The 26,414-nt window shown below is 38.1% G+C and overlaps 1 protein-coding gene across 1 annotated transcript in view; it reads right to left on the bottom strand.

Moving 5' to 3' along the window:
- LOC150076598 (uncharacterized) overlaps window positions 1-26,414 on the bottom strand; it is a 461,481-nt gene that overhangs the window by 296,006 nt on the left and 139,061 nt on the right. Inside the window, exon 4 of the mRNA XM_090387387.1 lies at window positions 3,933-3,977. Coding sequence (XP_090243513.1) covers window positions 3,933-3,977 — 45 coding nt within the window. The remainder of the gene's footprint in view (window positions 1-3,932; window positions 3,978-26,414) is intronic.

Below are 26,414 nucleotides of genomic sequence, written 5' to 3' on the forward strand. Positions count from 1 at the left end.
TTGAAAGAGAGAGCAGGAATTATAGAAGCCAATTCAGAAGAACAGTGCCCATGGAAGTATCTGTAGAAGAGGCATGCAGCAGAAACTGTACGTCTATGAGACAGAGAGTGGAGAGACTCTGTTAGAGATGAATCATTAATTAACCTAACTGCCCTCTTCTGAATGGAATCAAGAAGCCTGAGAGAAGTTTAAGGGGCACCACCCCAGATGTGGGAACAATATTCCATGGCAGAGCGGATTTGTGATTTATACAGAGTGAGCAGCTGTTCGGAAGAAAAGTAACGCCGAGAGCGAAAGAGAAAACCAAGATTTTTAGATGCAGAGGAAGCAATATTTGTAATGTGCTTGTGCCAAGAGAGATTAGAAGTCATGGTAATACCCAAAAGAGATATATCATTTTGCCTAGAAATCGGAGTGTCACTAAAGATAAGCATAGGAGCAGAAGAATCCTTTTTGTGAGATATAATACAAGACTGAGTTTTAGAAGGGTTGAAATCAACTAAGTTGTCTTTGACCCACTGGAAAATTACCTGAAGATCGGCATTTAAGGAATTGGTAGCAGATTTTTGAGAAGTTGAAGCTGATTGAGCAGGACAAGGTTTCTCAAAATGGAAAGTGGAATGCAATGTGCTATCATCGGCAAAACTATGGATAGGATTTCCAGTCAATGGAAGAAGGTCATTAATATACAAGAGGAAAAGAGTGGGGGAAAGAACTGAACCTTGGGGGACACCAGCATTAGTGGAGAAGTTAGAAGACAGAGAGCCATCTACCATCACCCTTAGTGAGCAATCAGAGAGAAAATTGGATAGCCAATTAATAAAAACAGTTGGCAAACCATAAGGTGGAAGCTTGTTTAGAAGACCTTTATGCCAAACATGATCAAAAGCCTATGAGATGTCAAGAGCAACTACTTGTGTTTCCCCGAACCTTTCCACAGAATTAGTCCATAAATGGGTAACATAAACCAGAATATCACCAGTGGATCGACACTGACGGAATCCATACTGGCGATCGGTGATCAGATGGAAGGTTTCTAGGTAATTTAAGAGTTGGCGGTTAATTGTTTTCTCCATTACTTTAGAAAGAGTAGAAGTAATTGCAATGGGACGGATTTGTCACCGATTTTAGGAACTGGCTGGATATGAGCAAATTTCCAAGCAGAAGGAAAAACACCTTTGGAATAAGAAAGTGAAAAAAGGCGGCAAAGAATAGGAGTAAGTTCAGCAGCACAGGTTTTGAGAACAAGTGGAGAAATACCATCAGGACCTGGAGCTTTCTTAGCATCGAGATTCATCAAAATCCTTCTGATATCCTTTTGACGGAAGACAACAGGAGGCATTGAATGGAGCGTGTTGGGAATGGTGGGAGTTGTTTTACCAAGATCATTAATACATGAGCTGGAAGAAAAATGGGATGCTAGCAGGTCAGCTTTATCCTTGGTTGAAGTGACAACAGAACCATCTGGTTTGGACAGAGGTGGGAGCAGAGATGGGCAAAAGTTGCGGCCGATAGCTTTGGCAAGAGACCAGAATGCTCGGCTACCATTAGGGCAAGAAGCAAGTTTTCTACTCTTAGCCTGTTCAAACTGTAGTTTGGACTGATTAATAACTGCTTTACAATTGTTGCGAGCTTTGGTGTAGGCAGAAAATGAAACTGAAGAATTAGAAACAAACCAATTACGATATGCAACATTCTTCTCTTGAACAGCCTTAGCACATTTATTGGAAAACCAAGGTTTGGATAAAGGACAAGAATTTAAAGTGGAGTGTGGAATAAAGGATTCCATTCCTACAAGAATAATTTCACTGACATGATGACATCAGAAGTTTTGAAACAGTAATCCGACCAAGGAAAAGTAGAAAAGAAGTCTCGCAGGTCATCCCATTTTGCATTCTTGTAATGCCAAACAACACAAGGTTGGGAATAGCCATGAGATAAAGGTTCCATTGCAGAAGAGACAATCATCAAGTTGTGATCTGAAGTGCCTAAAGGACCTCTCACTTCGACCGTGTACTTAGAAGGGTTGTTTGTGAGAAAAAGATCAAGCGTATTGGCTGTATGATTAGGATTGTCCAGAATTCTTATAGGTAAATGAACAATCTGTGCTAGGTCATTAGTAATTGCAAAAGCCTCAGCATCTCGACCTGCTGGGTCGGTGTGACTAGAAAACGGAAGCCAGCTGGAGTTGTGAACATTAAAATCACAAAGGAAAATTACCTCACTGTTAGGAAAGTTGGAATGGAGAAAGTCAAGTTGCAAAGAGAGGAAGTCAAAGAGCTCCAAGTGATTAGTGGAGTTGGGAGAACGGTAGAGACAACAGATGAATTTTACACAATGAGGTAGAGAGATTTTAAGCCAGAGAAGATCAAAGAGAGGAGATTCCAAATTTCCAAGTCTGACAGGGAATATCAGAACAGACATATGCACAAGTGCCACCTTTGAGGTGAAAGGAATCATACAGCGAATAATTTGGGCATCTGAGATGAGCAGTAGTTGAATCAACCAATAACTGAGATTCTGTCAGAAAAAGTACATGGGGTTTGGCAGACTGCAAGTGGAAATGGACATCGTTGAGATTAGAATTGAGACCACGCATATTTGTGAAATGAATTAGGAAGTGCTTGGGAGGTTTAGATCTTTTCGCAGATAAGCTTGCTCTATTATTTTGACAATTCATGGTGTATTCAATAGTAAGAAAAAGTGGGTGGGACATGCTGTATGAAGTAATGAAATTTTTGGATATGGCATACACGTGGTAAGAATATACCCAGATCCTTGACATAACGTGGCCTCGACAATGCTCCCCGCATACACACTACTCGGACTCCCTCCAGTGACTATCTGGCAGAGTAGAGGTAGCAAGATTATACACTAGCTGATCCGGAAGCCTCCTAGAGAGTTACCAATAGGTTCGGTCTGGTGTACTGACTAGCGGCCAGCCTGTGAACACCGTTTTAGAGCTGTACCCTCGAAATGTAAGGAATATTGGATCTCGCCACGACGTTCATCATAACCTCAAAAGTCATCAATCATACTGCATGATGGAAGAGATAGGGAAGGGTTGACCGGAACTTAGCTCTAGAGACTAAACATGGGTTCCACCACTTCAAGCCTCCAATAAGCAAAGTGGTGGTATTTCACCGGTTGATGAGAGTCATCTACCACCTAGTACTGCCTGGTAACATAGAGGGGCGGCATTCCTCCATGTGGTGTGGGCGCCACACCTCGACCCCTGTTTATGTTGGTTCACACCTGGGTGGTCACCCACCATGTACTTGTGCATGGAGGTTATACCCAGGATTACTAACAGTCCCACCATCGTGAAGGTGCAAGCAGAGGATTTGGCTTTCACAGACCGTCCGGACTTCGCCAAAATTGGGTCCACTTGAGTGTCACCCGAATATCAGTTCCATCAGCGTTTTAGACTACCAGGTAGCAAGTACAGCTTGTCTGGCATATCTGAGAGAATGTCTGTGACAATCTCAAGGACCAAAACGTGGAAATTTAGTATCATATTTAGTATGAAAATTTAATAATTAATGAAATTTGACTGTGGTCAACAGTCTTGCAACAATAATGAAGTCTCATAATGAGCAAATCTTGAAGTTTCCCCATTACATTTAGAACAAAATTAGCCAATCAGAAGTCAGTTGCATATGTAAAAAATTAAATTAACTCAAATTAATTTTACTCTTTGTACAACGTTTCAACAGATATATTTCTCGTTATTAAAATACGAATACTTTCGGTCTGTGTATCACATAAAAATATGTGTATCACTATTCTAAATTGTGCATGCATTACAGGGTTTTTGTTTTTACAGACGTATCATAATATTGAATACCAATTCACAATTTAAAGGAACATTAACAGATATCAAATAAACAAGCTAAGTCATTCCAAATTCTCTCTATTAATCCTTTACTCACTTCTATTCCAGATTTTACATCATACATATGCTTCAAAAGAGTTGTCTGAAAGAAAGCAAAAAAAAAAAAAAAAAAAAAAAAACTTTAAGAATTACATGATAAAAGTATTATGTAGATAAATCACAATACTACATAACTTAAGCTAAGCAAACATATTTAGGCTTCTAGATATCTTTCGAAAATTCTACATTGCACTTTCCTCCTTCTTCCACCAATGTTGGGGTTCCCACAGTTCCTTTTCCCACTCTTTTCCTTGTATATTAATGACCTTCTTCCACTGACTGGAATCCGATCAAAGCTTTGCTGATGATAATACTCTACATTTCACCTTCCAATTTGAGAAACCTTGCCCTTAACAAACAACTTCGAGCATTTAATGAATGTGATCATGAATATCCTCCACCAAGTACATAAATACTGATCACCTGGTGATTCTTTGGAGCAAAGTAAACTTAGTTTTGAATCTCTCTAAAACTCAGTCCTTATTTTTTGCAAAAAATGAGTCTACTGCTACTTTGTTCATCCTTAATGATACTTTTTCTTCTAAACAGCTACTTACTCCATACAAATCTCAAATTCACCCTACAATGAAATAATGTTCCCACATCTGGGATGGAGACCTCAAATCTCTCTCAAGCTTCTGGACTCCATTCAAAAGTGGCAATCAGGTTAATTACTGCCCTATCCCTTACAAAGTCTAAAATCTCAGACATTTTCTGTGTATTGTTTACCTCTTCCATGGGCATTATTCTTCTGAATTGGAATCTATAATTCCTCCACTCTCTTCCAAACCAGTTCAAAAGCCTCAGGTTTCCTTGCACCTTTTGGCTAATAATAATAATAATAATAATAATAAAAGCATGCTGCATCCAGTCAGCATCCAATCACTGTCCAACTTGCCAACTTTTTTCCTTCCTCATTATCCCTTCTGTTTTCTGGAGAAACCTTCCTTCACATACTTTTATTGAAAATTACAGTCCACAGAAATTTAAGTGTATTAACAAGTTTCTTCTGTCTTCTCAGCCTACAACCCATAAACAGTGCTCAGTAATATTAAACCTCTCTGAAGCAAACACTACTGGGTCAGAAGAAAGTGTACACTATACTGTCTTGTCTGCTTTATACATCACTGAGCAGTTTCAAAAAATTGAGTGTAACCAGTTTCAAAAATTCAGAAAAATTCACTGTACCTAAATTAAATTACGTTCACTGGGTTGCTTACTCAGTTTTTTAATAATTGATTATCATTGTATATATATTTTGTGTTTCAATTAACTTTTAGTCAAAAAATATATAAATTGCTTTGTTTAGAACATTTCATTTTCATTATGAATAATAAGATCTCTTACCAGTTTTAGACCACATTCAACATTTTTGCTCATATACAATTCTTTTAATGTAACAGGAAAAAAAAATCCTTCTGCACACAGCCCTGCCGTAAAAAGCACAAAAATTTTATTTCTAAAAAATAAAAATAATCTTTGATGCCCACAATCAATGTAAATGAATAGGAAAATTTCAACACCAGTATTCCAGAATGGAATACTTGCATGCACGAACAAAATTCAATAAAACTTTTGTATATAGCTACTGAAATGACAGCATTTCTTATTGCCAAACGAAAGTGGTATATGTCAGTGGAGTGAAAATTGTCATTGTCCCCTCATTCAAAAAAAACTAAACCCAACTGTTGTAAAGCACTTATGAGTACAAAGTGACATCAAGCACCACAATGTCTTTATTGAAGTGTACTATAAATGTGGAAAATCCCCACTGGCTACTGGTCAAATTTACATGTGCAGTCCATTGGTAGAATGTTAATTTTTTTATTTAAAAAAATATATATATATATACACACACACGTTACACCTGCATCTCTCTCTCTCTCTCTCTCTCTCTCTCTCTCTCTCTCTCTCTCTCTCTCTCTGTGTACACTAACACAAACTGGAGACTTCCTATGTCAGGTTTTTTTTTTTTTTTTTTTGTGACAAAAGCATCTTTACAGTTTGGCAATTTTATTGTCTTGATAAGTGATGCATACCAGTGGAACTGCATTGGACAGTGTCAAGTGTAACATGTAGTACAAACTCTTCAAGATGTAATACAAACTCTTTAAAAGTCAGATAGCATGTATGATTGTGCGGTCTGTGTTGGGTTATGATGGTCTCTTATTCATCTAACCACAGCCTAGGGGCATATGAACACCACAGTCTCCTAGTTGACATCCACGTGGGAAGGTGGACCAGGAAGTACGGATTAAAAGGTTAGGGCTGGACAAACCCTAACACCGCCTGAGCTTGCCAGTGAAGGTCCCTTTAAAAAAAAAGCTGTGTGTGTGTACCTTGTATGCACCAAATATGTTTTATATTATGTGAAAACATCTTTGGTGAAAATCAAAACCGTTTAAATTTTTAAAATCAAACAGCTAGAACCTAAGTTATGAACAATTGTAATGTTTTATGTTCAGTGCTTTTTTTTTAAAAAAAAAAAAATAGGTGCCGGTACTCATTCTTTGCTATCAGGAAAAATTCCGTGCCGGCACGGGTGACACGGCTGGTATGCAGTGGATGTCAGCCATTAAGGAGATCACGTGACACTGGGCGGAGTCAGCACCCGTCAATCACGGCTGTATCGCTAGCAGTCGGAACGATGTACCAGATACTGAATCCCTACTAAAGTTTGTAGTCGTAATTTTCTTCTGCAATCCTTCATATGTACATCTTTCTTTTTGGTCCCGCATAGAGTCATTCTTTGCTTCTTGAAAATGATTAACTAATGCCTTATATTTATTACAAACAGCTGAAACAGAACGGAAACTCGATGCAACCCGTCATGTGCTTAAAATTCTGCCAATTTTTAATAGTTCAATATCCAGCAATTTCGCACACACCTTCAATTCTCTGGCATTTTTTGGTGACGCGTTACACATGACATAAAGTGTATCAATAAATGCTTTAAATCTATCGATACCTGTAGCGGATTTCACAATATCACCAACTGATAGTTCTAATCGGTGATTAGCGCAATGCCACACTCCTTCTATGGGGCCTCTGGGTAAATATTTACCCAGATCAAATTACAATTCATAAATTCTATAATTTTTACACTATAATTACAGAGCTGAAACTCAGTATAGCTGGAACCAGAACTTTTTTCTTGAGTTTTCCTACTTAAAATTTCCGAACTTTCTATTGAATTTCACGCAAATGACAAAAATGCGACATCAAGTAAGCTTTTTTTGGCCTTTTTCAGTTATTTTTTTAATTTCCATCGTAATTAGCCTAGGGCTCATGAAAACCGATATTCTATTGGTTTTTTATTTTAGCGAGCGCGAGCTGTGTTTGCGAAACTTCGGTGTGGGAAACTTTTCCGCATGACGCTAGAGTTCTCCACACGTGCTCCAAAGCAGTGGGGGGGGGGAATCACGCATCTGTTTGCACAGTATACTGAATATAACCCAACCATAAGAAACATTTGTTTTTGAGAAAAAAAAAAAGACCGTATTTCTTTTCTTCAATTGTATCTAGTAACACAAAATCAAGAAAATTCATTTATTGCTAGCAGCATTATCCGCTATGAACGGATTGTTTTTTTGAAATGTGTATTCTTTGCAAAACTGCAATATTTTCTAACAATACAAATTGTTAGAAAATATTGTAGATAATAGGTTACTGGCAGCAAGAGGTCTCCAAGAGAACACCTACAAGGAACAACAAAGTCGCAATCCTGAACACCTGTCGGATAGTCAGAGATTTTATCGACCAACAGTAACACCAGACATTACAACCACCCTGTGTACTTCGTAGCAGTACCCGTCACGCAGTGGAATCCCCCAATCATGGAGAAATAATATAAGAGCTATAATAATAATCACTCCTTGGTGTGACGCGAGAACGCTTTCCGGGAATGCGTCAGAGTTTCAAGGGAGAAATTCTTTTACAGTGGAGAAAAGTCCGATTTTGGTCCCGTTAACCCTGTGTTATTGTATCTCCTAACATAAAATCAAGGATATTCATCTACTGGAAGCCACTGTGTGGCTTCAAACAGATGAATTTCCTTGATTTTATGTTAGGAGATACAATACATATTGAAGAATATGATATTTTTGTTTTTCAAAAACAATTCGTTGCAGTTCTTTCCATTAGTTTTTTATGCCAAGAAACAGTTATACTTTTTTTTTCTCTCTGTCGGCTACGTCAGTCACCTTGGTAACGCAAACGTGGAATTACGTCATGCACCTTGATAACTGTGACGGACTTGCTTCAAGGTCAATTCTGGCTCTGTGGATGTTGATTCGTTCAAGTAAATTGAGCAGTAAATTTAAACGTATGGAGTGAGACGTTATATACATCAAAAGAAAAAGGAGACTGTTTTTTGTGCTAATTATAAAAATGCATATATGATCGTACATTTTTGCGGTTTTCGAGTTAATTAATAGTTTTTGCTGAACTTTAAAGGTAGGAAATCAAAGAAAAATATTCTCTTTATGTATATTGAGAGTTTCAATTTTTGTAGATTGAGTAGAAATTTCAGAAATAATTAGTTTCTATCATGAGGCCGGGTGTCTGATTTCAATAAAAAATTACGCTAAAAAGTGCAGGCCTCAAGTGGGGTTAAAGAAGGGAATTTTTGTTTGATTAGTTTCGTAACACCACTTTTTACTACTCATAACAGCTGCACCATCACATGTGACACAAACTGAGTTTTTAAATAGTTTTCCGTCATACTGTATGACTGAAGACAATCGAGTAGAGAATGAAATATCCCCTTTGCAGTAACACTTTCGAGTTCAATCAAGTCCAGAAACAAATTTACGGGAGATCTCATTCCACAGTCAAATATACAAGTTCGAACGTAAATGATCAAAGCAGATTTCCTACTCACAGTGGTAGATTCTTCGATTAAATTCGTCTGTGAAATTTTACTGTTCGACATAACGATTTTATTCACCAAATTTTTTCTCATTTCATTACTAATGTGGTTCAAGATGTTAATGCAAGCATTTGTTGAATGAAGAATACGACCCATGCCAATCCCATTTAATTCCTGTAGGTCAATTCTGATTCAAAATTATGAAAAGACTGATTTTCTTTGGCCACCATGCCCAAAGAGTGACCAAAGAAATTTTCTTTCGCACTATGCAGTGCGAAACATTTTTGCTGTTATTAATTTTTCGTGCGATAAACTCTTCACTTCGATTAAACTCTTCCACAAGCAGTTTTATAGCAGCTTTATGTCCTGCTGTTTCCTTGTGATCGAAAATTGTCTTTCTTAAAGACAATAGCTGCTGATATCTGCTTTCGCCAAAATAGGTAACTTCATTATTTGCCCATACCTTAGAAATCTTCATGCCCATCTTCTTTTCCACTCCAAGAGTTCCAATTTGTTTACATAATGCACAGCCAAGTCTCTTATTTTCATAATTTAGCCAATTATATTTCGCACAGAAATCATTTTTTTTGATCAACAGTCCAGCAACTTGGCCAGTCATTTATGTCAGTCATCCCTTGCTGTTGGATGCGGATACCATCAGGAACAAAAGCAGTGTTTGACACAGTTTCTGTAATTAGGTCTTCACTCACATTTTCACTTGTTTTTAATTTCTTAACCCCACTTGAGGCCTGCACTTTTTAGCGTAATTTTTTATTGAAATCAGACACCCGGCCTCATGATAGAAACTAATTATTTCTGAAATTTCTACTCAATATACAAAATTGAAACTCTCAATATACATAAACAGAATATTTTTCTTTGATTTCCTACCTTTAAAGTTCAGCAAAAACTATTAATTAACTCAAAAACAGCAAAAATGTACGATCATTTTGCACTTTTATAATTATGAGCGCAAAAACAGTCGGCGAAATTCGTTTGATTTTTGTAACGCATCTCTCCGTACGTTTGAAATTCGCGCCAGATCGTTTCGCAGCTGGCTAGAACGAATCAACTTACACAGAGCCGTAATTGACCTTGAAGCTAAGTGCGTCACAGTTACCAAGGTGATTGACGTATTTTCACGTCAGCGTTACCAAGGTGACTGACATAGCCGACAGGGAGAAAAAAAATATACGTACGCAACTGTTTCTTGGCATAAGAAACTAACGGAAAGAATTGCAACGAATTGTTTTTGAAAAATATTTCCTTTCTTCAATATGTATTGGACCTACCAACCAAAAATCAAGAAAATCCATCTATTGGAAGCCACAGTGAAAACGGTAAAAAAAAAAAAAAAAAAAAAAAAACTGGCGTAAAAACTGATAACACAATGCGCATTTGGAAAAAAAAAAAAAAAAAAAAAAACCATTCAGTTTACTGTAATTGTTTTGTAGAACAATATTTTGCATTACTGTTTTACCGTAATTGTCGTAGGCAACAATATCGGATACTGGATATATACTTTTTTTTTTTTTTTTTTTTTTTTTTTGGTAGTTGTTGGTGCATCGGCTTCTGTGGCCATAATGCACCTCCCAAGGTTTTTGCAGTACTTTGATCAAAGCCCGAGGCGGGATTCGAACCCACGACCTTTGGGTTGCCAGGCAGGCACTTTATATATATTTGATCTTCTAAAAAAATTTTCAAAAATATGTTTCTATTTATAGTTGCGTTATAAATTTCGAAAATGTGTCGAAGCAACTTCGCATGCATTTCACCTTGTGTGTAAACGAAGAAGAAAAAAAATAATAAAAATACGCTACGAGTAACGGATTTCTTTTTTTTTCAAATTTGTACTGTTACTGAATACTTCAATATTTCCTTGATATGCATTTGATGCCACCAAAAATCAGTTTTGTTTCATTTTGTTTCAGTTTTGCCTTGTTGTTTACGTATTTGCTGTAGCCAACAATATCGGTGTGTAGGAAGTTTCATCACTGATGCTGAAGTTGTAATAATTGAACTTCATCTTAGGATACCGAAGTTCAGAAAAGCCCGATTTGGAACGAGAAAAGCCTGATTTTTGTCCCGTTAGCCCGTTAGGGTTAACGGGACAAAAATCAGGCTTTTCTCGTTCAGTCCCCTGTAAAAGAATTTCTCCCTTGAAACTCTGACGCATTCTCGCAAAGTGTTCTCACGTCACACCAAGGAGTTATTATTATTATTATTGCTCTTATATTATTTCTCCCTGATTGGGGGATTCCAATCCGTGACGGGTACTGCTACCAAGTACACAGGGTGGTTGTAATGTCTCTTGTTACTGAACACCCGTCGGATAGTCAGGAAATCTGACTATCCGACAGGTATTCAGGATTGCGACTTTCTGTTGTTCCTTGTAGGTGTTCTCTTGGAGACATATTGCTGCCAGTAACCCATTATCTGTAATATTTTCTCACAATTTGTATTGTTAGAAAATATTGCAGCTTTGCGAAGAATACATATTTCAAGAAACAATCCGTTATTCATAGCAGTTTTCGAAGTTTATAATGGTGCTATCAATAAATGAATTTCCTTGATTTTGTGTTACTAGATATAATTGAAAAGAAATACGGTCTTTTTATTTTTCAAAAACAAATGTTTCTTATGGTTAGGTTATAATACATATACTGTACAAACAGATGCGTGATTTCCCTCCCTCCCCCCTTTGCAGTACGTCCGGAGAACTCTGGCGTCATGCGGAAAAAGTTTCCCACGCCAAAGTTTCGCAAACAGAGCTCGCGCTCGCTAAAATAGAAAACCAATGGAATATCGCGTTTCATGAGCCCTAGGCTAATTACAATGGAAATTAAAAAATTAATTCAAAAAGGCTTAAAAAAAATGCATACTTTATGTCACATTTTTGTCATTTCCATGAAATTCAATAGAAACTTCTGAAATTTTAAGTAGGAAAACTCAAGAAAAAAGTTCTGATTCCAGCTATACCGAGTTTCAGCTCTGTAATTAGTGTAAAAATTATAGAATTTATGAATTATAATTTGATCTGGGTAAATATTTACCCAGACGACTGTTTGCGGGTATGGAGGGTGAGAATAAACTAGTAATTCTTTTCATTTTGTACTTTACGGTTCAAGATAGCTTTTTTTTTTAATACTAATTCACTTACAATCTTGTTACAGCACGGGCAAATAAATGAAACTGTTGCATCTGAATTGAAAATGCGGAAATACAAAGTTATGTTGAACAAACTTTTACATTGTAACAAAAGCCACAGAAACATTAGTGGTGAACCAATAGGAACCCCCTATGAAATGGCATTTCCAAAGGGGGGAAGAGTCAAGAAGGGGGTACATGAGTTTCCCGAAGTGGGTTTGTTTGTTTTGTTTGTTATTTGGTTTTTAGGAGCATTAGCAACTAAGGCCTTATTGCTCCGGGATATGAGGTGGTCATTCCCTGACCTTTCCACATCCTCCGTATTTGGTGGTGACGGGCTCGAACCCAGGTCTAATCAAGAAGCGTGTGCTACGCACTGCTGCTCCTTCCCACCTGGCTACGGAGGCGCCTCCCAAAGTGGGTGGTACTTCTTAGATGAACAGAACACCTGCGAAAGTGAGATAATCCCCAATAAAGTAAATCTACAGTCGGAACCTCTATATAACGAAGTCGATTGTTCCTTGCAAAATTTTGTTAAACAAAAATTTTGTTATAAAGAAATATGACCTTTTCCACAATGAAAAATAATTCAACATTCAGAAATACAGTAAAAGATGGTAAATATATTTTCTAACATTTCAAAACAATTTATTAATACATAACAAATTAAGATATGATTTTTTTTTTTTTCATACATGATGCACATAATATTAGTACACTTAAGAATTATTTTTCAAAATATGTGGTTATCTTTTGTTGTACATTGTATATACTTAAAATAACTAAATGCACAAGGCATAATACATTAAGAGTTTAATATTTATATAATATGGGTGTGTAGATACACCATAGACAACTCTTAAGAAACTACAAGGTAGTTGTTGTAGGCATCATTTGCTCTTTCTCATATTGTGCTCTGCCTTCACGACGAGTTGCCATGATATTGCACTACCTCGAATAAGTAACGCTTCACTAATAGAAAAGACTATTGTTACTTATTCTCAGTGAGTACCACCACCCAGACATGTTTCAAGGCTATTGGCCTTGAAACATGTCTCGGTGGTGGTATTCACTGAGAATAAGTAACAATAGTCTTCTCTATTAGCCAATAGCCTCGAAACATGTCTGGGTGGTGGTACTCACTGAGAGGCCAATAGCCTTGAAACATGTCTGGGTGGTGGTACTCACTGAGAATAAGTAACAATAGTCTTTTCTATTAGTGAAGCGTTACTTATTCGAGGTAGTGCAATATCATGGCAACTCGTCGTGAAGGCAGAGCACAATATGTGAAAGAGCAAATGATGCCTACAACAACTACTTTGTAGTTTCTTAAGAGTTGTCTATGGTGTATCTACACACCGATTTTATATACTGTATATCGATCATTTAAATTTTTTTTGCATTTGTTTTAACATATCTTTTGTATTCTCAGGAACATCTTCACACGACAAAGTTACAAAAGCTGCCAACTTGTTATTGTTATGTTATTTGGTTTTTAGGAGCATTAGCAACTAAGGTCATATTGCTCGGGGGATATGCGGTGGTCATTCCCTGACCTTTCCGCATCCTCCGTATTTGGTGGTCATGGGGTCAAACCCCGGTCTAATCAAGAAGCGTGTGCTACGCACTGCCACTCCTGCCCACCTGGCTACGGAGGTGCCCCAAAAGCTGCCAACATTTCATGTTTAGAAGGTTTAATACCTTCGTTATCCTCATTTTTCTTTTCTTGTCATCGATATTGTCATTAGTTCTTGAACTAGTTGTTAAATTTGAATTTTTTTTTTTTTTTTTTTTTTTTTTTGTGAAACTGTCCAAAATGTGGACGTCATTGAGGTACTGTAACTATGTAAATAAAGATATGAAAAATTTACAGAAGCATTTAAGAAAAAAAACACACTTCTACGAAACAACAGTTGATTATTTGCAAAGAAAACCACTCTCTCCTAATTCCCGAAGAGGGCACTTACAATAGAAGGTTGACGAGAGCCCATTGTTCACATCGGGAACAGTGTTGCCAATTTAGCGGTTTTCCCACTAGTTTTAGTGGAATTGTTTCTGGTTTGGTGGATTAAAATGTGATAGGGGATTGAGTATATATGTAAAAATTTAAAATATGTTTAGCATTTTATATATTTTGGCAATGTAACATTTAAATTAAGAAATATTTATTCAACAATATAAATATTTCATAATTGAAATGTTTTATTGATATACATCATAAACATAGTAGGGATATCTTATTTCATAGTTTTTTTTTATAAACGAAGAATCGGTTTTATGTTATTCAGTAATTTCCCTGAGGGGAACCTAACAATTTCAATACTTAGTTACTCTCGCGGACAAACAACATGACCGGTCACAGCTTTAAATTGTTGAATCAAATCAAAAATTGTGGATACGATACGGGCTCAAAAGAGATGTAAAAATTATGTTTTACCTGAAGAACTGCTTCGCAAAATAGGTAAACAAGAAGCATATGATGAGGAGGTATTGAATTTCGACTTTAATTTAGATATTTATTTTATATTAAAAACAGAAAATAAATACCTATTTATATATAATATAATTTTTTTTAATCCCTACAAACAAATGAAGGCTAAACCTATTAATGGGTGCCATAAAAAACAAAGGGTACCATAAAAATTAATGGGTGCCATAAAAAACAAAGGGTACCATAAAAAAAGGGTAACATAAAAAATAAAAAATATGCTTTAAAAAGTTAGAAAAAATTTAATAAATAAAAAATTAGGGAAAATCAAAAATTCAATTGAAACTTTCAAAATACAAAAAAATTTACCTTTCTAATTTATTTATACCTAAAATAAGGTAATTAAATAATTTTTCTTTAGAAAAATTTCTTCTAAATAGAAACACATATAGATAACCTTCTAGTAGACTATCCTGTGTTCCAAATTGATATTTTAATTTTCTTTTGCCATGTAACCAAATATTTTCAATATTTTGAGTAAGATATCTTGAATCATCTGGAGAAACAAAACTATAGCGATGAATAACGTCATTATGGGTATTAGCATTAGCATTAGTAGAGGCATTTGATGCAAGAAAGCAAGCTTATGCAGCATCAGCCAAAAAAAAAAAACCCACTTCCACTTCACCCCTCTGTTCGTTCAAAATACCTGTCCAGCTGAGCCTTAAACATATTTAGGCTATCAACCTCCACCACAAGGGATGGAAGTCTGTTCCACCAACCAACCACCCGCTGGCTAAAGGCAAATTTCCGCACATCTATCCTACATCTGTCTTTCCTCAATTTGAATTTATGCCCTCTCAGGTGATTTTTCTGAGCTAGAGGAAGAATCCCATCAGCATTGAGCATGCTTAAACCATTCAAGGCTTTATACACCTCTATCAGATCACCTCGCTGGTGCCTAGTCTCCAGACACTGTAATTTGCAAAACTTAAGCCTTTCTTCGTAAGAGCACCCCTTTGTTCCATTCACTAATCTTGTTGCCCTTTTCTGTACTCGTTCCAGCAGCTCTACATCCTTCTTGAAATGAGGCCTCCAGACCTGTATACAGTACTCTAGGTGTGGCCTGACCATTGCCTTATACAATGGAATAATCACCTCCTTATCCCTGCTGGAAAAATTCCTGTATATCATTGACAATACTCCATGAGCTACTCTTGCCGCCCGTCTACACTGCTCAAAGAACTTCATATCTGCCTGCACAAGCACCCCCAAGTCCCTTTCATTCTCTACCACTGTCAGTGTAGTACCACACAGTTGATACGTTGCTCTGGGGTTGCTGTTTCCCATGTGTAGTACTTTACATTTGTCAATGTTAAACTTCATTTGCCACCTCTCAGCCCATCTGCTCAACCTTTCCAGATCCTGTTGCAGCAGCATAGTGTCAGTAGTGTCCTTAACAACCCTGCCAACCTTTGTATCGTCTGCAAACTTGGATATTAAGCTTGATATACCATCATCAATATCATTTCATTTCAGGTGGGCAGGAGCGGCAGTGCGTAGCACACGCTTCTCGATTAGACCGGGGTTCGAGCCCGTGACCACCAAATACGGAGGATGGGGAAAGGTCAGGGAATGACCACCGCATATCCTCAGAGCAATATGGCCTTAGTTGCTAATGCTCCTAAAAAACCAAATAACAACAACAACAACCAATATCATTTATAAATACAGAAAACAATAATGGACCCAACACTGAGCCCTGAGGGACTCCACTAATAACATTAGTCCACGATGAGCAGTGTCCATTGATTACCACTCTCTGTCTTCTCCCCCTCAACCACCCCTTTATCCATAGCAGCAATTTGCCTCCAATGTCACACTGCTCCAATTTGTGTAGCAGTCTTCCATGTGCAACAGTATCAAAAGCCTTTCTAAGATCGAAGTATATAATATCAGAGTTATTCCCTGCATCCAGTTCTTTTGTGACTGCATCACAGTATCCAATCAAGTTGGTCAGGCAACACTTCCCCTTAACAAAACCATGCTGTGTCTGAGCTATAACTGAAGTCTTGTCTAAATGATCCTGCAGTGCTTCTTTAACCAGTGCCTCCATTAATTTTCCTGGAACAGAAGTTAAGCTCACAGGTCTATAATTACTTGTGTCAGCCTTTGATCCTCCTTTGTGAATTGGGGTCACATTTGCACATTTCCAGTCTATGGGTACCTCCCCTGAGTCCAAGGAAGCTCTCATAATTATGGCTAAGGGTTTGCGTACTTCCTTTGCTGCCTCCTTTAATATAACTGGATAGATCCCATCCACACCGGGTGCCTTTCTTGTGTTTATCTTCAACAATTTCTCCTCCACTTTACTCTCAGTTATTACAAGATTGTCTAGCTTACTGCCAGAGTTGAACACACCTCTGGCATTCCCCTCGCTGAATAACTCCTCATGTGTGAATGTCGATGTAAAATATTCATTTAGTTTGTTAGCTACCTGAGCAGGATCATCAACAGTTGACCCATCGATATCAAGTGGACCAATCTGATTCATCCCTTTCCTTCTAGAGTTTACATAAATAAAGAACTCTTTGCTGTTTTTCTTTGCATCCCTTGCCAAGGATTTCTCGTAATCTGCCTTCGCCTGCCTAACCTCCTTTGTAACTTGGTTGCATATCAACTTGTATCTATCATAGGCTTCTGTGTCATGTGTTAATTTGTAAGTATCCCATGCATTTTTCTTCTCTGCCATATGCCTCATTAGTTCATCTGACATCCATTTTGGCCTAAACCTTGAACAATATTTCTTAGTTGTTATGTAAAGCCTAGTAGCTTGCAAGATAAGTTCTTTGAATGCTTCCCATTTTGAATTTGCTGTTGGTAACATCATCAGTTGGTCCCACTGTATAGAATTTAAATACTGTCTCAGTCCATCGTAGTCGCCTTTACGGAAGCAATAACCCTTCCCTTTACCCCTAATGGTAGTTACCTCTTTGAGTAAATCCCACTTCAGCACACTGTGATCACTGCCACCTAGTGGTTCATTTATCTGCAGATTCTTAATGCATGAAGAATCACTGCTGATAATCAACCTGTTTTATACTGATAATATACCTGCACCTATTTCTATTCTTAGCTACCCTAACACAACCCATGTGTTTACTTGTACCGCAATGGCTCCCAGCAGTCTCTGAAATATCATGCATCTTGTTTTTCAGGCTTCTGCTCATTCTAATAGAAGCAGTGCAAGAATCTCTTTCACCTCTGCCAGTGGCTACTGTCAATCTATTGGTCTTTGTCTCCCCCCAAGCTAGCAGTTTTCCGACCCACCTAACACTTCCTCGATAGCATCAGCAAATATTCTTGCACCCTTTCTATTTAAGTGTATCCCATCCCTGTAGAAGCAATCTCTCCTGTTAACAAGTACAATCCAGGCTGAAAAAAAGTCTACCCCTTGAGCCTTGCACAATCTTTCTAGGGCCGAATTGATCGACAAGGCTCTCATCATATACTCGCTCCTATCGTGTCTGGGCAGAATTGCAGACACTTTCAAATTCAACCCTAATTCTCGGCTTTTGTTCAACAGTGACCTGTACTTGTTAAGTAATTCTGCCGGTCTCCTACTGTTAATACTCCTAATGCTAATGCTCCTACTACTAATGCTAATGCTAATATCATTAGTGCCAACGTGTACAACTGTATCACCTTTTGTGCCCTTAAAAGATGATACTTGCTCTACAACGTCATCAACCTTTGCCCCTGGCAGACATACCCTGGTCCTGTTCCACCTATCCTTTTTACAAAGCATGTTCCTCGTTTCCCTGACAATAGAGTCACCAACAACTACTAGTTCCTTCGGGACCAGCGCATTCTGCCTTGGGGGTTGCCTCTGTGTCACGTGATGCCCAAGTGCAAGCTCTGGCGTTGATGTGGGCAGCTGAAGCTTGATGGGCCCCTCAATTTAGTTTCTTCGAGGGCATCCACCCTGTCCTTCAAGCTCTCATATAGGCCCACAAGAACGCTGAGTTGTTGCCTGATATCGATACACTCCTTGCATCGCGCACACACAAAGACATCCCCCATGGCGGTATCATGTCCCGTACCCAATTGCTCTGCAAACATCAAGCAAACTGTGCATTTTATAAGGCTGTGAGTCAGAGGACAACTGGCCCCCTCAGTTCTGCTCTGAGCCACAGCACTTTCATTAGCTTGAGCCTTTTGCTTTGCTGCTCTGTTCTGAGTCATGATTCTATTAATTTATTAATTAATTATGTTAAATATAATTAATTATATTACGTTTGTAATCTAAGTCGTTATATGTATTTATTTAAAAGTACAATTTAACTGCTAACGAAGTTCAACTAACGCTATCTAGTACGGTATATAACTATCGTATCACAAAGGCGGGAAAGTTACGAACGGTAAATCTACGGACACGTAAGTATTAATTAACTTTCAAATCTCGCTGTCTCAATTCAGAATCAACTAACGATCCTTACTAGCTCTATAAGCTACTTACAGAAATAATTCGATGTAAAAAATATTCAATCAAGCGGCTAAACATCATCAAAGTCTGATAAATGAATAAAAAATATGATGGCAATCAGTATTAAAGAGAATTGTTCTTAGCATTCAATATTTGGCAAAACAAAATTTGGCTTTAAGGGGTACTAATTCAAAATTCCTTCTACTTCCAAACTACTTCATTCATTCTCACTAACAGAAGATATATCGTGAAAGATGTTACCGTCCTGAACAAGGTTGGAAGTGATCACAGAATAGTAAGATGCACACTTGATATAGATGTAAGAAAAGAAAAGAAAAAAACTGACTCGAGTAAATAATACAAAGTCTTTGAGATAACAGAAGAGGAGAAAAAGCAGTATGTACTGGAACTTAAGAACAAGTTTGAGCTTCTGCAGACTGCTCAGGACCAAGATATTGACGAGGAATATTACAACTTTCTGAAAGTGATAAAGCCCAATAAACCTGTATGTAAAACAAAATCCAAAGAAAAAAGAATTTGTCAAGAAACACTTGTCATGATGAACCGAAGATGACAAATGAAGAGCAAGAAAAACACTGACAAGGAGAAAATTGAGTATACTGAGTTATGCAAAGCCATTAGAAAGAGACTCAGAGGATATAAGAAAATTTAACGCAAGAAAAGTAGAACAAGCATTAAGAGAAAACAAAGGACTTAAATCAGTAGCCATGAGCAGTAATACAGAAAGACAAATGATACTGAAACTGAAGAATACCGATTGTGTACTTATAAATAGCAAAAAAGGCATAATTCAAATAGCAGACGACTACTATAGAGAATTATACAAGGGGCGAGGGAATGATGCCAGCAGTGGGGAAGATGGATCACAAATTAGTAACACATACGACATACCTGATATCTTTCCCGATGAGGAAGAACATGTGCTGAAGAAAATGAAGAATCAGAAAGCCCCAGGGGAAAATGTAGTTACTGTAAAGTTGTTAAAATTGGGAGGAAGAGACATGACACTAAAACACACAAAATGCATTAGAAAAGGTGTGAAGCCTAAGGAGTGGAATAATGTAATCATAATTTTGCTGCATAAGAAAGGAGATAAATCATAAATTGGAAATTATAGACCAATTAGCTTGTTATCCCACATCTAGAAGTTTTTCACAAGGGTTATTACTAACAGATTAGAAAGAATACTTGATGAGAATCAACAGAAAGAGCAAGCTGGCTTTAGGACAGGATTCTCAACTATGGATCACCTTCACGTAATATCACAGCTAATGGAGAAAGCAAATGAATATAAAACACCATTATGTCTGGCATTTGTGGATTATGAAAAGAAATTTGACTCCGTACAGCATAAGGCAATGTTTTGGGCATTGGAAAGACAAGGCATAGATACCCTATATATTTTGATTTTGAAGAAAATATATGAGAATGCTACCTCCTTTATTAGACTAGACAAAGACAGTAGGATATTTAAAATCGAGAAAGGAGTTCGACAAGGAGACACAATATCTCAAAAGTTGTTTACTGCTGCCCTTGAGGAAGCTTTCAGAAGAGTAGACTGGTCACAGAAAGAAGTCAATGTGAATGGAGAGTACCTAAACCATTTACGATTTGCAGATGACATTGTGGTCATAAGCCACAATCCCAAAGAATTTTAGGAAAATCTTAATCAGTTATGCAGAGTTATTAGGGATTTTGGACTAAAGATGAATATGGCTAAAACAAAAGTAACAATGAACAAGTATGCCACAGAAAGGGATATGCAGAGTTATGCAGAGTTATTAGGGATTTTGGACTAAAGATGAATATGGCTAAAACAAAAGTAACAATGAACAGGTATGTCACAGAAAGGGATATAATGAATGAACGAGCAATAATTGAAAAGGTGGTGGAGTCCTATATTTATCTGGGACAAGTCATTAGCTGTAATAATGATAAATAGTTGGAAGTCAAGAGAACAATAAATTTTGGATGGATAGCATTCAGGAAATATAGTCACATACCGAGGAGAAATATATCCCAATTTGTTTGAAACGTAAAATAAAGAACCAATGTATACACCCCACCATGACTTATGGAAGTGAAACTTGGTCACTCACCAAAAGAATGGAAGAGAAGCTGAGAACTACACAGCGAAGAATGGAATGGATTATACTGGGAATTAGACTGTTAGATAAGAAGAGAAACATGGATTAGGCAGCGAACTCAAGTAAAGGACATTCTTAACAAAACTAAAGAATTAAAATGGCCTTGGGCAGGACATATAGCTCAAAGAAATGATAACAGATGAACTAAGAAAATAACAGAACGGTACCAGAAAGGTGCTAGAAGACAACAACGGAGATGGACAGATGAAATTCATGAGTTTGTGGTGTGTAAATGGATGGCCATTGCACAAACAAGAAGGAACTGGGAAGTTGCTGGAGAGGCCTTCATCCTGCAGTGGATTGAAAATGGCTGATGATGATGAATTCAAAATTATTCGATAACAATAACGGAAACTTTTTGCAATTAATACAAATGATTGCCAAATTTGATTCCACTTTATCGGAACATATCTGATATATTCAAATTGATAAACATCACATGCCACATTATTTAGGAGACAAAATTCAAAATGATATTTTAAATATAATAGGAAATAGTATAAGGAGAACAATAGTAGATAGGTTACAGGAACCTAAATGTTATTCTTTGATTTTAGTAGTACACCTGATGAGGGTCATCAGGAACAACTGACAATTACTTTAAGATTTGTAATTTATAATGATGAAACACAAAAAAAATGAAATTAGGGAATTTTTTTAGATTTCTGTGAATTGAAAATATGACTGGTAATGGGTTAACTAATGGGTAAACGGCCTCCATAGCCGAGTGGGCAGGAGCGGGAGTGCAGTAGCACACGCTCTTTGAGTAGACCGGGGTTCAAGATCCTGACTGCTGAATACGGTCGGTCTGCCAACCCGCACTGGACCAGCGTGGCAGATTATGGTCCATTTCCCTCAGCATGAATTGTTGAGGAGGCTTCCACCCTGCAGTGGGTTGATAATGGCTGCACTTTATTTATTTTTTTTTTAATGGGTTAACTATATATTATTTTAGAATTTTTGGAAAAATATAAAATTAATATTCAAAATATGCGTGGACAACGGTTTCCATATGAAAGAAAAATTTTAAATATAAAGCCCTGAGCCTTTTATTATTATTATTATTATTATTATTAGCCTACGGTACAAGGAAGCCTGAGGCTTTTGCTGCACCAGCCAAAAAAAAAAAAAAAATTCTGAATTACTCTGAGAGAGAGAGATAATTAGCATTAGCAAAGGCACATGATGCAAGAAAGCAAGCTTATATAACATTAGCCAAGGGGGAAAAAAAAAAAAAAACCCACTTATTTCACCCAACCACATGGTCCAAATGTTTGTCAAGTTCTGCCTTGAATCTATTTAAGCTAGCAACTTCAACAAAGACAGATGGAAGTTTGTTCCAGCAAACAACCACCTGCTGGCTACAGGCAAACTTGTGCACATCTATCCTGCAACCGTCTTTCCTCAATTTAAATTTATGCCCTCTTCGGTGATTATTCTGAGAAAGAAATTCATCAGCATTCATCAGAAATTTCCATCAGCATTGAGCATGCTCAAACCATTCAGGACTTTATACACCTCAATCAGATCACCTCGCAGGTGCCTAGTCTCCAGAAACTGTAATTTGGAAAACTTATGCCATTCTTTGTAAGAGCAACCCTTTGTTCCATTCACTAATCTTCTCTGTACTCGTTCCAACAGCTCAACATCCTTCTTAAAATGAGGCCTCCAGACTTAGCAATTAGCATTAGTAGAGGCATTTGATGCAAGAAAGCAATCTTATGCAGCATCAGCCAAAAAAAAATAAAAATAAATAAAAAATTAACCACTTCCACTTCACCCCTCTGTTCGTTCGAAATACCTGTCCAGCTGAGCCTTAAACTTATTTAGGCTATCAACTTCCACGACAAGGGATGGCAGTCTGTTCCACCAACCAACCACCTGCTGGCTAAAGGCAAATTTCCTCACGTCTATCCTACATCCGTCTTTGCTCGATTTGAATTTATGCCCTCTCAGGTGATTATTCTGAGCAAGAGGAAGAAACCCATCAGCATTGAGCATGCTTAAACCATTCAAGGCTTTATACACCTCTTTTAGACCTCTATCAGATCACCTCGCTGGTGCCTAGTCTCCAGACACTGTAATTTGCAAAATTTAAGCCCTTCTTTGTAAGAGCACCCCTTTGTTCCATTCACTAATCTTGTTGCCCTTCTCTGTACTCATTCCAGCATCTCTACATCCTTCTTGAAATGAGGCCTCCAGACCTGTATACAGTACTCAAAGTGTGGCCTGACCATTGCCTTATACAAGGGAATAATCACCTCCTTATCCCTACTAGAAAAGTTCCTATATATCATCGACAACACACCATGAGCTACTCTTGCAGCCCATCTGCACTGCTCAGAGAACTTCATATCTGCCTGCACAACCACCCCCAGGTCCCTTTCATTCTCTACCACTGTCAGTGTAGTACCACAGAATTTATACGTTGCTCTGGGGTTGCTGTTTCCCATATGTAGTACTTTACATTTGTCAATGTTAAACTTCATTTGCCACCTCACAGCCAATCTGCTCAACCTTTCCAGAACCTGTTTGTTTGTTATTTGGTTTTTAGGAGCAATAGCAACTAAGGCCATATTGCTCCGGGATATGCGGTGATCATTCCCTGACCTTTCCACATCCTCCCTATTTGGTGGTGACGGGCTCGAACCTCGGTCTAATCAAGAAGCGTGTGCTATGCACTGCTGCTCCTTCCCACCTGGCTACGGAGGCACTTTCCAGATCCTGTTGCAGTAGCATAGTGTTAGTAGTGTCCTTGACAACCCTGCCAACCTTCGTATCATCTGCAAACTTGCACATTGAGCTTGATATACCATCATCAATATCATTTATAAATACAGAAAACAATAATGCATCCAATACTGAACCCTGAGGGACTCCACTAATAACATTAGTCCACAATGAGCAGTGTCCATTGATTACCACTCTGTCTTCTCCCCCTCAACCACCCGTTTATCCATAGCAGCAATTTGCCTCCAGTGCCACACTGCTCCAATTTGGGCAGCAGTCTTCCATGTGCAACAGTATCAAAAGCCTTTTTAAGATCCAACTATATAATATCACAGTTATTCCCTGCATCCAGTTCTTTTGTGACTGCATCATAGTATCCAATTAAATTGGTCAGGCAAGACTTCCCCTTAACAAAACCATGCTGTGTCTGAGCTATAACTGAAGTCTTGTCTAGATGATCCTGCAGTGCTTCTTTAACCAGTGCCTCCATTAATTTTCCGGGAACGGAAGTTAAATTAACTCTTGATTTGATTATCAGCAGTGATTCTTCATGCATTAAGAATCTGCAGATGAATGAACCACTGGGTGGCAGTGATCACAGTGTGCTGAAGTGGGATTTACTCAAAGAGGTAACTACCATTAGGGGTAACTGGAAGGGTTATTGCTTTCGTAAAAGCGACTACAATGGACTGAGACAGTATTTAATTTCTATATAGTGGGACCAACTGATGATGTTACCAATAGCAAATGCAAAATGGGAAGCATTCAAAGAACTTATCTTGGAAGCTACTAGGCTTTACACACCAACTAAGAAATATTGTTCAAGGTTTAGGCCTAAATGGATGTTGAGGCATATGGCAGAGAAGAAACGTGCATGGGATACATACAAATTAACACATGACACAGAAGCCTATGACAGATATAAGTTGATCTGTAACCAAGTTACAAAGGAGGTTAGGCAGCCGAAGGCAGATTACGAGAAATCTTTGGCAGGGGATGCAAAGAAAAACAGCAAAGAGTTCTTTACTTATGTAAACTCTAGAAGGAAGGGGATGAATCAGATTGGTCCACTTGATATCGATGGGTCAACTGTTGATGATCCTGCTCAGGTAGCTAACAAACTAAATGAATATTTTGCATCGACATTCACACATGAGGAGTTATTTAGTGAGGGGAAAGCCAGAGGTGTACTCAACTCTAGCAGTAAGCTAGAGAATCTTCTAATAACTGAGAGTAAAGTGGAGGAGAAATTGTTGAAGATAAACACAAGAAAGGCACCCGGGGTGGATGGGATCTATCCAGTTATATTAAAGGAAGCAGCAGAGGAAGTAAGCAAACCCCTAGCCATAATTATGAGAGCTTCATTGGACTCAGGGGAGGTACCCACAGACTGGAGATGTGCAAATATGACCCCAATTCACAAAGGAGGATCAAAGGCCGACACAAGCAATTATAGACCTGTGAGTTTAACTTCTGTTCCAGGAAAATTAATGGAGGCACTAGTTAAAGAAGCACTGCAGGATCATTTAGACGAGACTTCAGTTATAGCTCGGACACAGCATGGTTTTGTTAAGGGGAGGTCTTGCCTGACCAATTTGATTGGATACTATGATGCAGTCACAAAGGAACTGGATGCAGGGAATAACTTTGATATTATATACTTGGATCTTAGAAAGGCTTTTGATACTGTTGCACATGGAAGACTGCTGCACAAATTGGAGCAGTGTGACACTGGAGGCAAATTGCTGCTGTGGGTAAAGGGGTGGCTGAGGGGGAGAAGACAGAGAGTGGTAATCAATGGACACTGCTCGTCTTGGACTAATGTTATTAGTGGAGTCCCTCAGGGCTCAGTGTTGGGTCCATTATTGTTTTCTGTATTCATAAATGATATTGATGATGGTGTATCAAGTTTAATGTCGAAGTTTGCAGACGATACAAAGGTAGGCAGGGTTGTCAAGGACACTACGCTACTGCAACAGGATCTGGAAAGGTTGAGCAGATGGGCTGAGAGGTGGCAAATGAAGTTTAACATTGACAAATGTAAAGTACAACGCATGGGAAACAGCAACCCCAGAGCAACGTATCAACTCTGTGGTACTACACTGACAGTGGTAGAGAATGAAAGGGACCTGGGGGTGGTTGTGCAGCAGATATGAAGTTCTCTGAGCAGTGCAGACGGGTGCAGGAGTAGCTCATGGTGTATTGTCAATGATATATAGGAATTTTTCTAGCAGGGATAAGGAGGTGATTATTCCCTTGTATAAGGCAATGGTCAGGCCACACCTAGAGTACTGTATACAGGTCTGGAGGACTCATTTCAAGAAGGATGTAGAGCTGCTGGAACGAGTACAGTGAAGGGCAACAAGATTAGTGAATGGAACAAAGGGGCGCTCTTACGAAGAAAGGCTTAAGTTTTGCAAATTACAGTGTCTGGAAACTAGGCACCAGCGAGGTGATCTGATAGAGGTGTATAAAGCATTGAATGGTTTGAGCATGCTCAATGCTGATGGGATTCTTCCTCTCGCTCAGAATAATCACCTGAGAGGGCATAAATTCAAATTGAGGAAAGACAGATTTAGGATAGTCGTGCGGAAATTTGCCTTTAGCCAGCGACTGGTTGGTTGGTGGAACAGAATTCCATCCCTTGTCGT

This window comes from Mastigoproctus giganteus, chromosome 13 (genome assembly GCF_048544385.1).
Source record: "Mastigoproctus giganteus isolate SK-2022 chromosome 13, ASM4854438v1, whole genome shotgun sequence".
NCBI lineage: Eukaryota > Metazoa > Arthropoda > Arachnida > Uropygi > Thelyphonidae > Mastigoproctus > Mastigoproctus giganteus.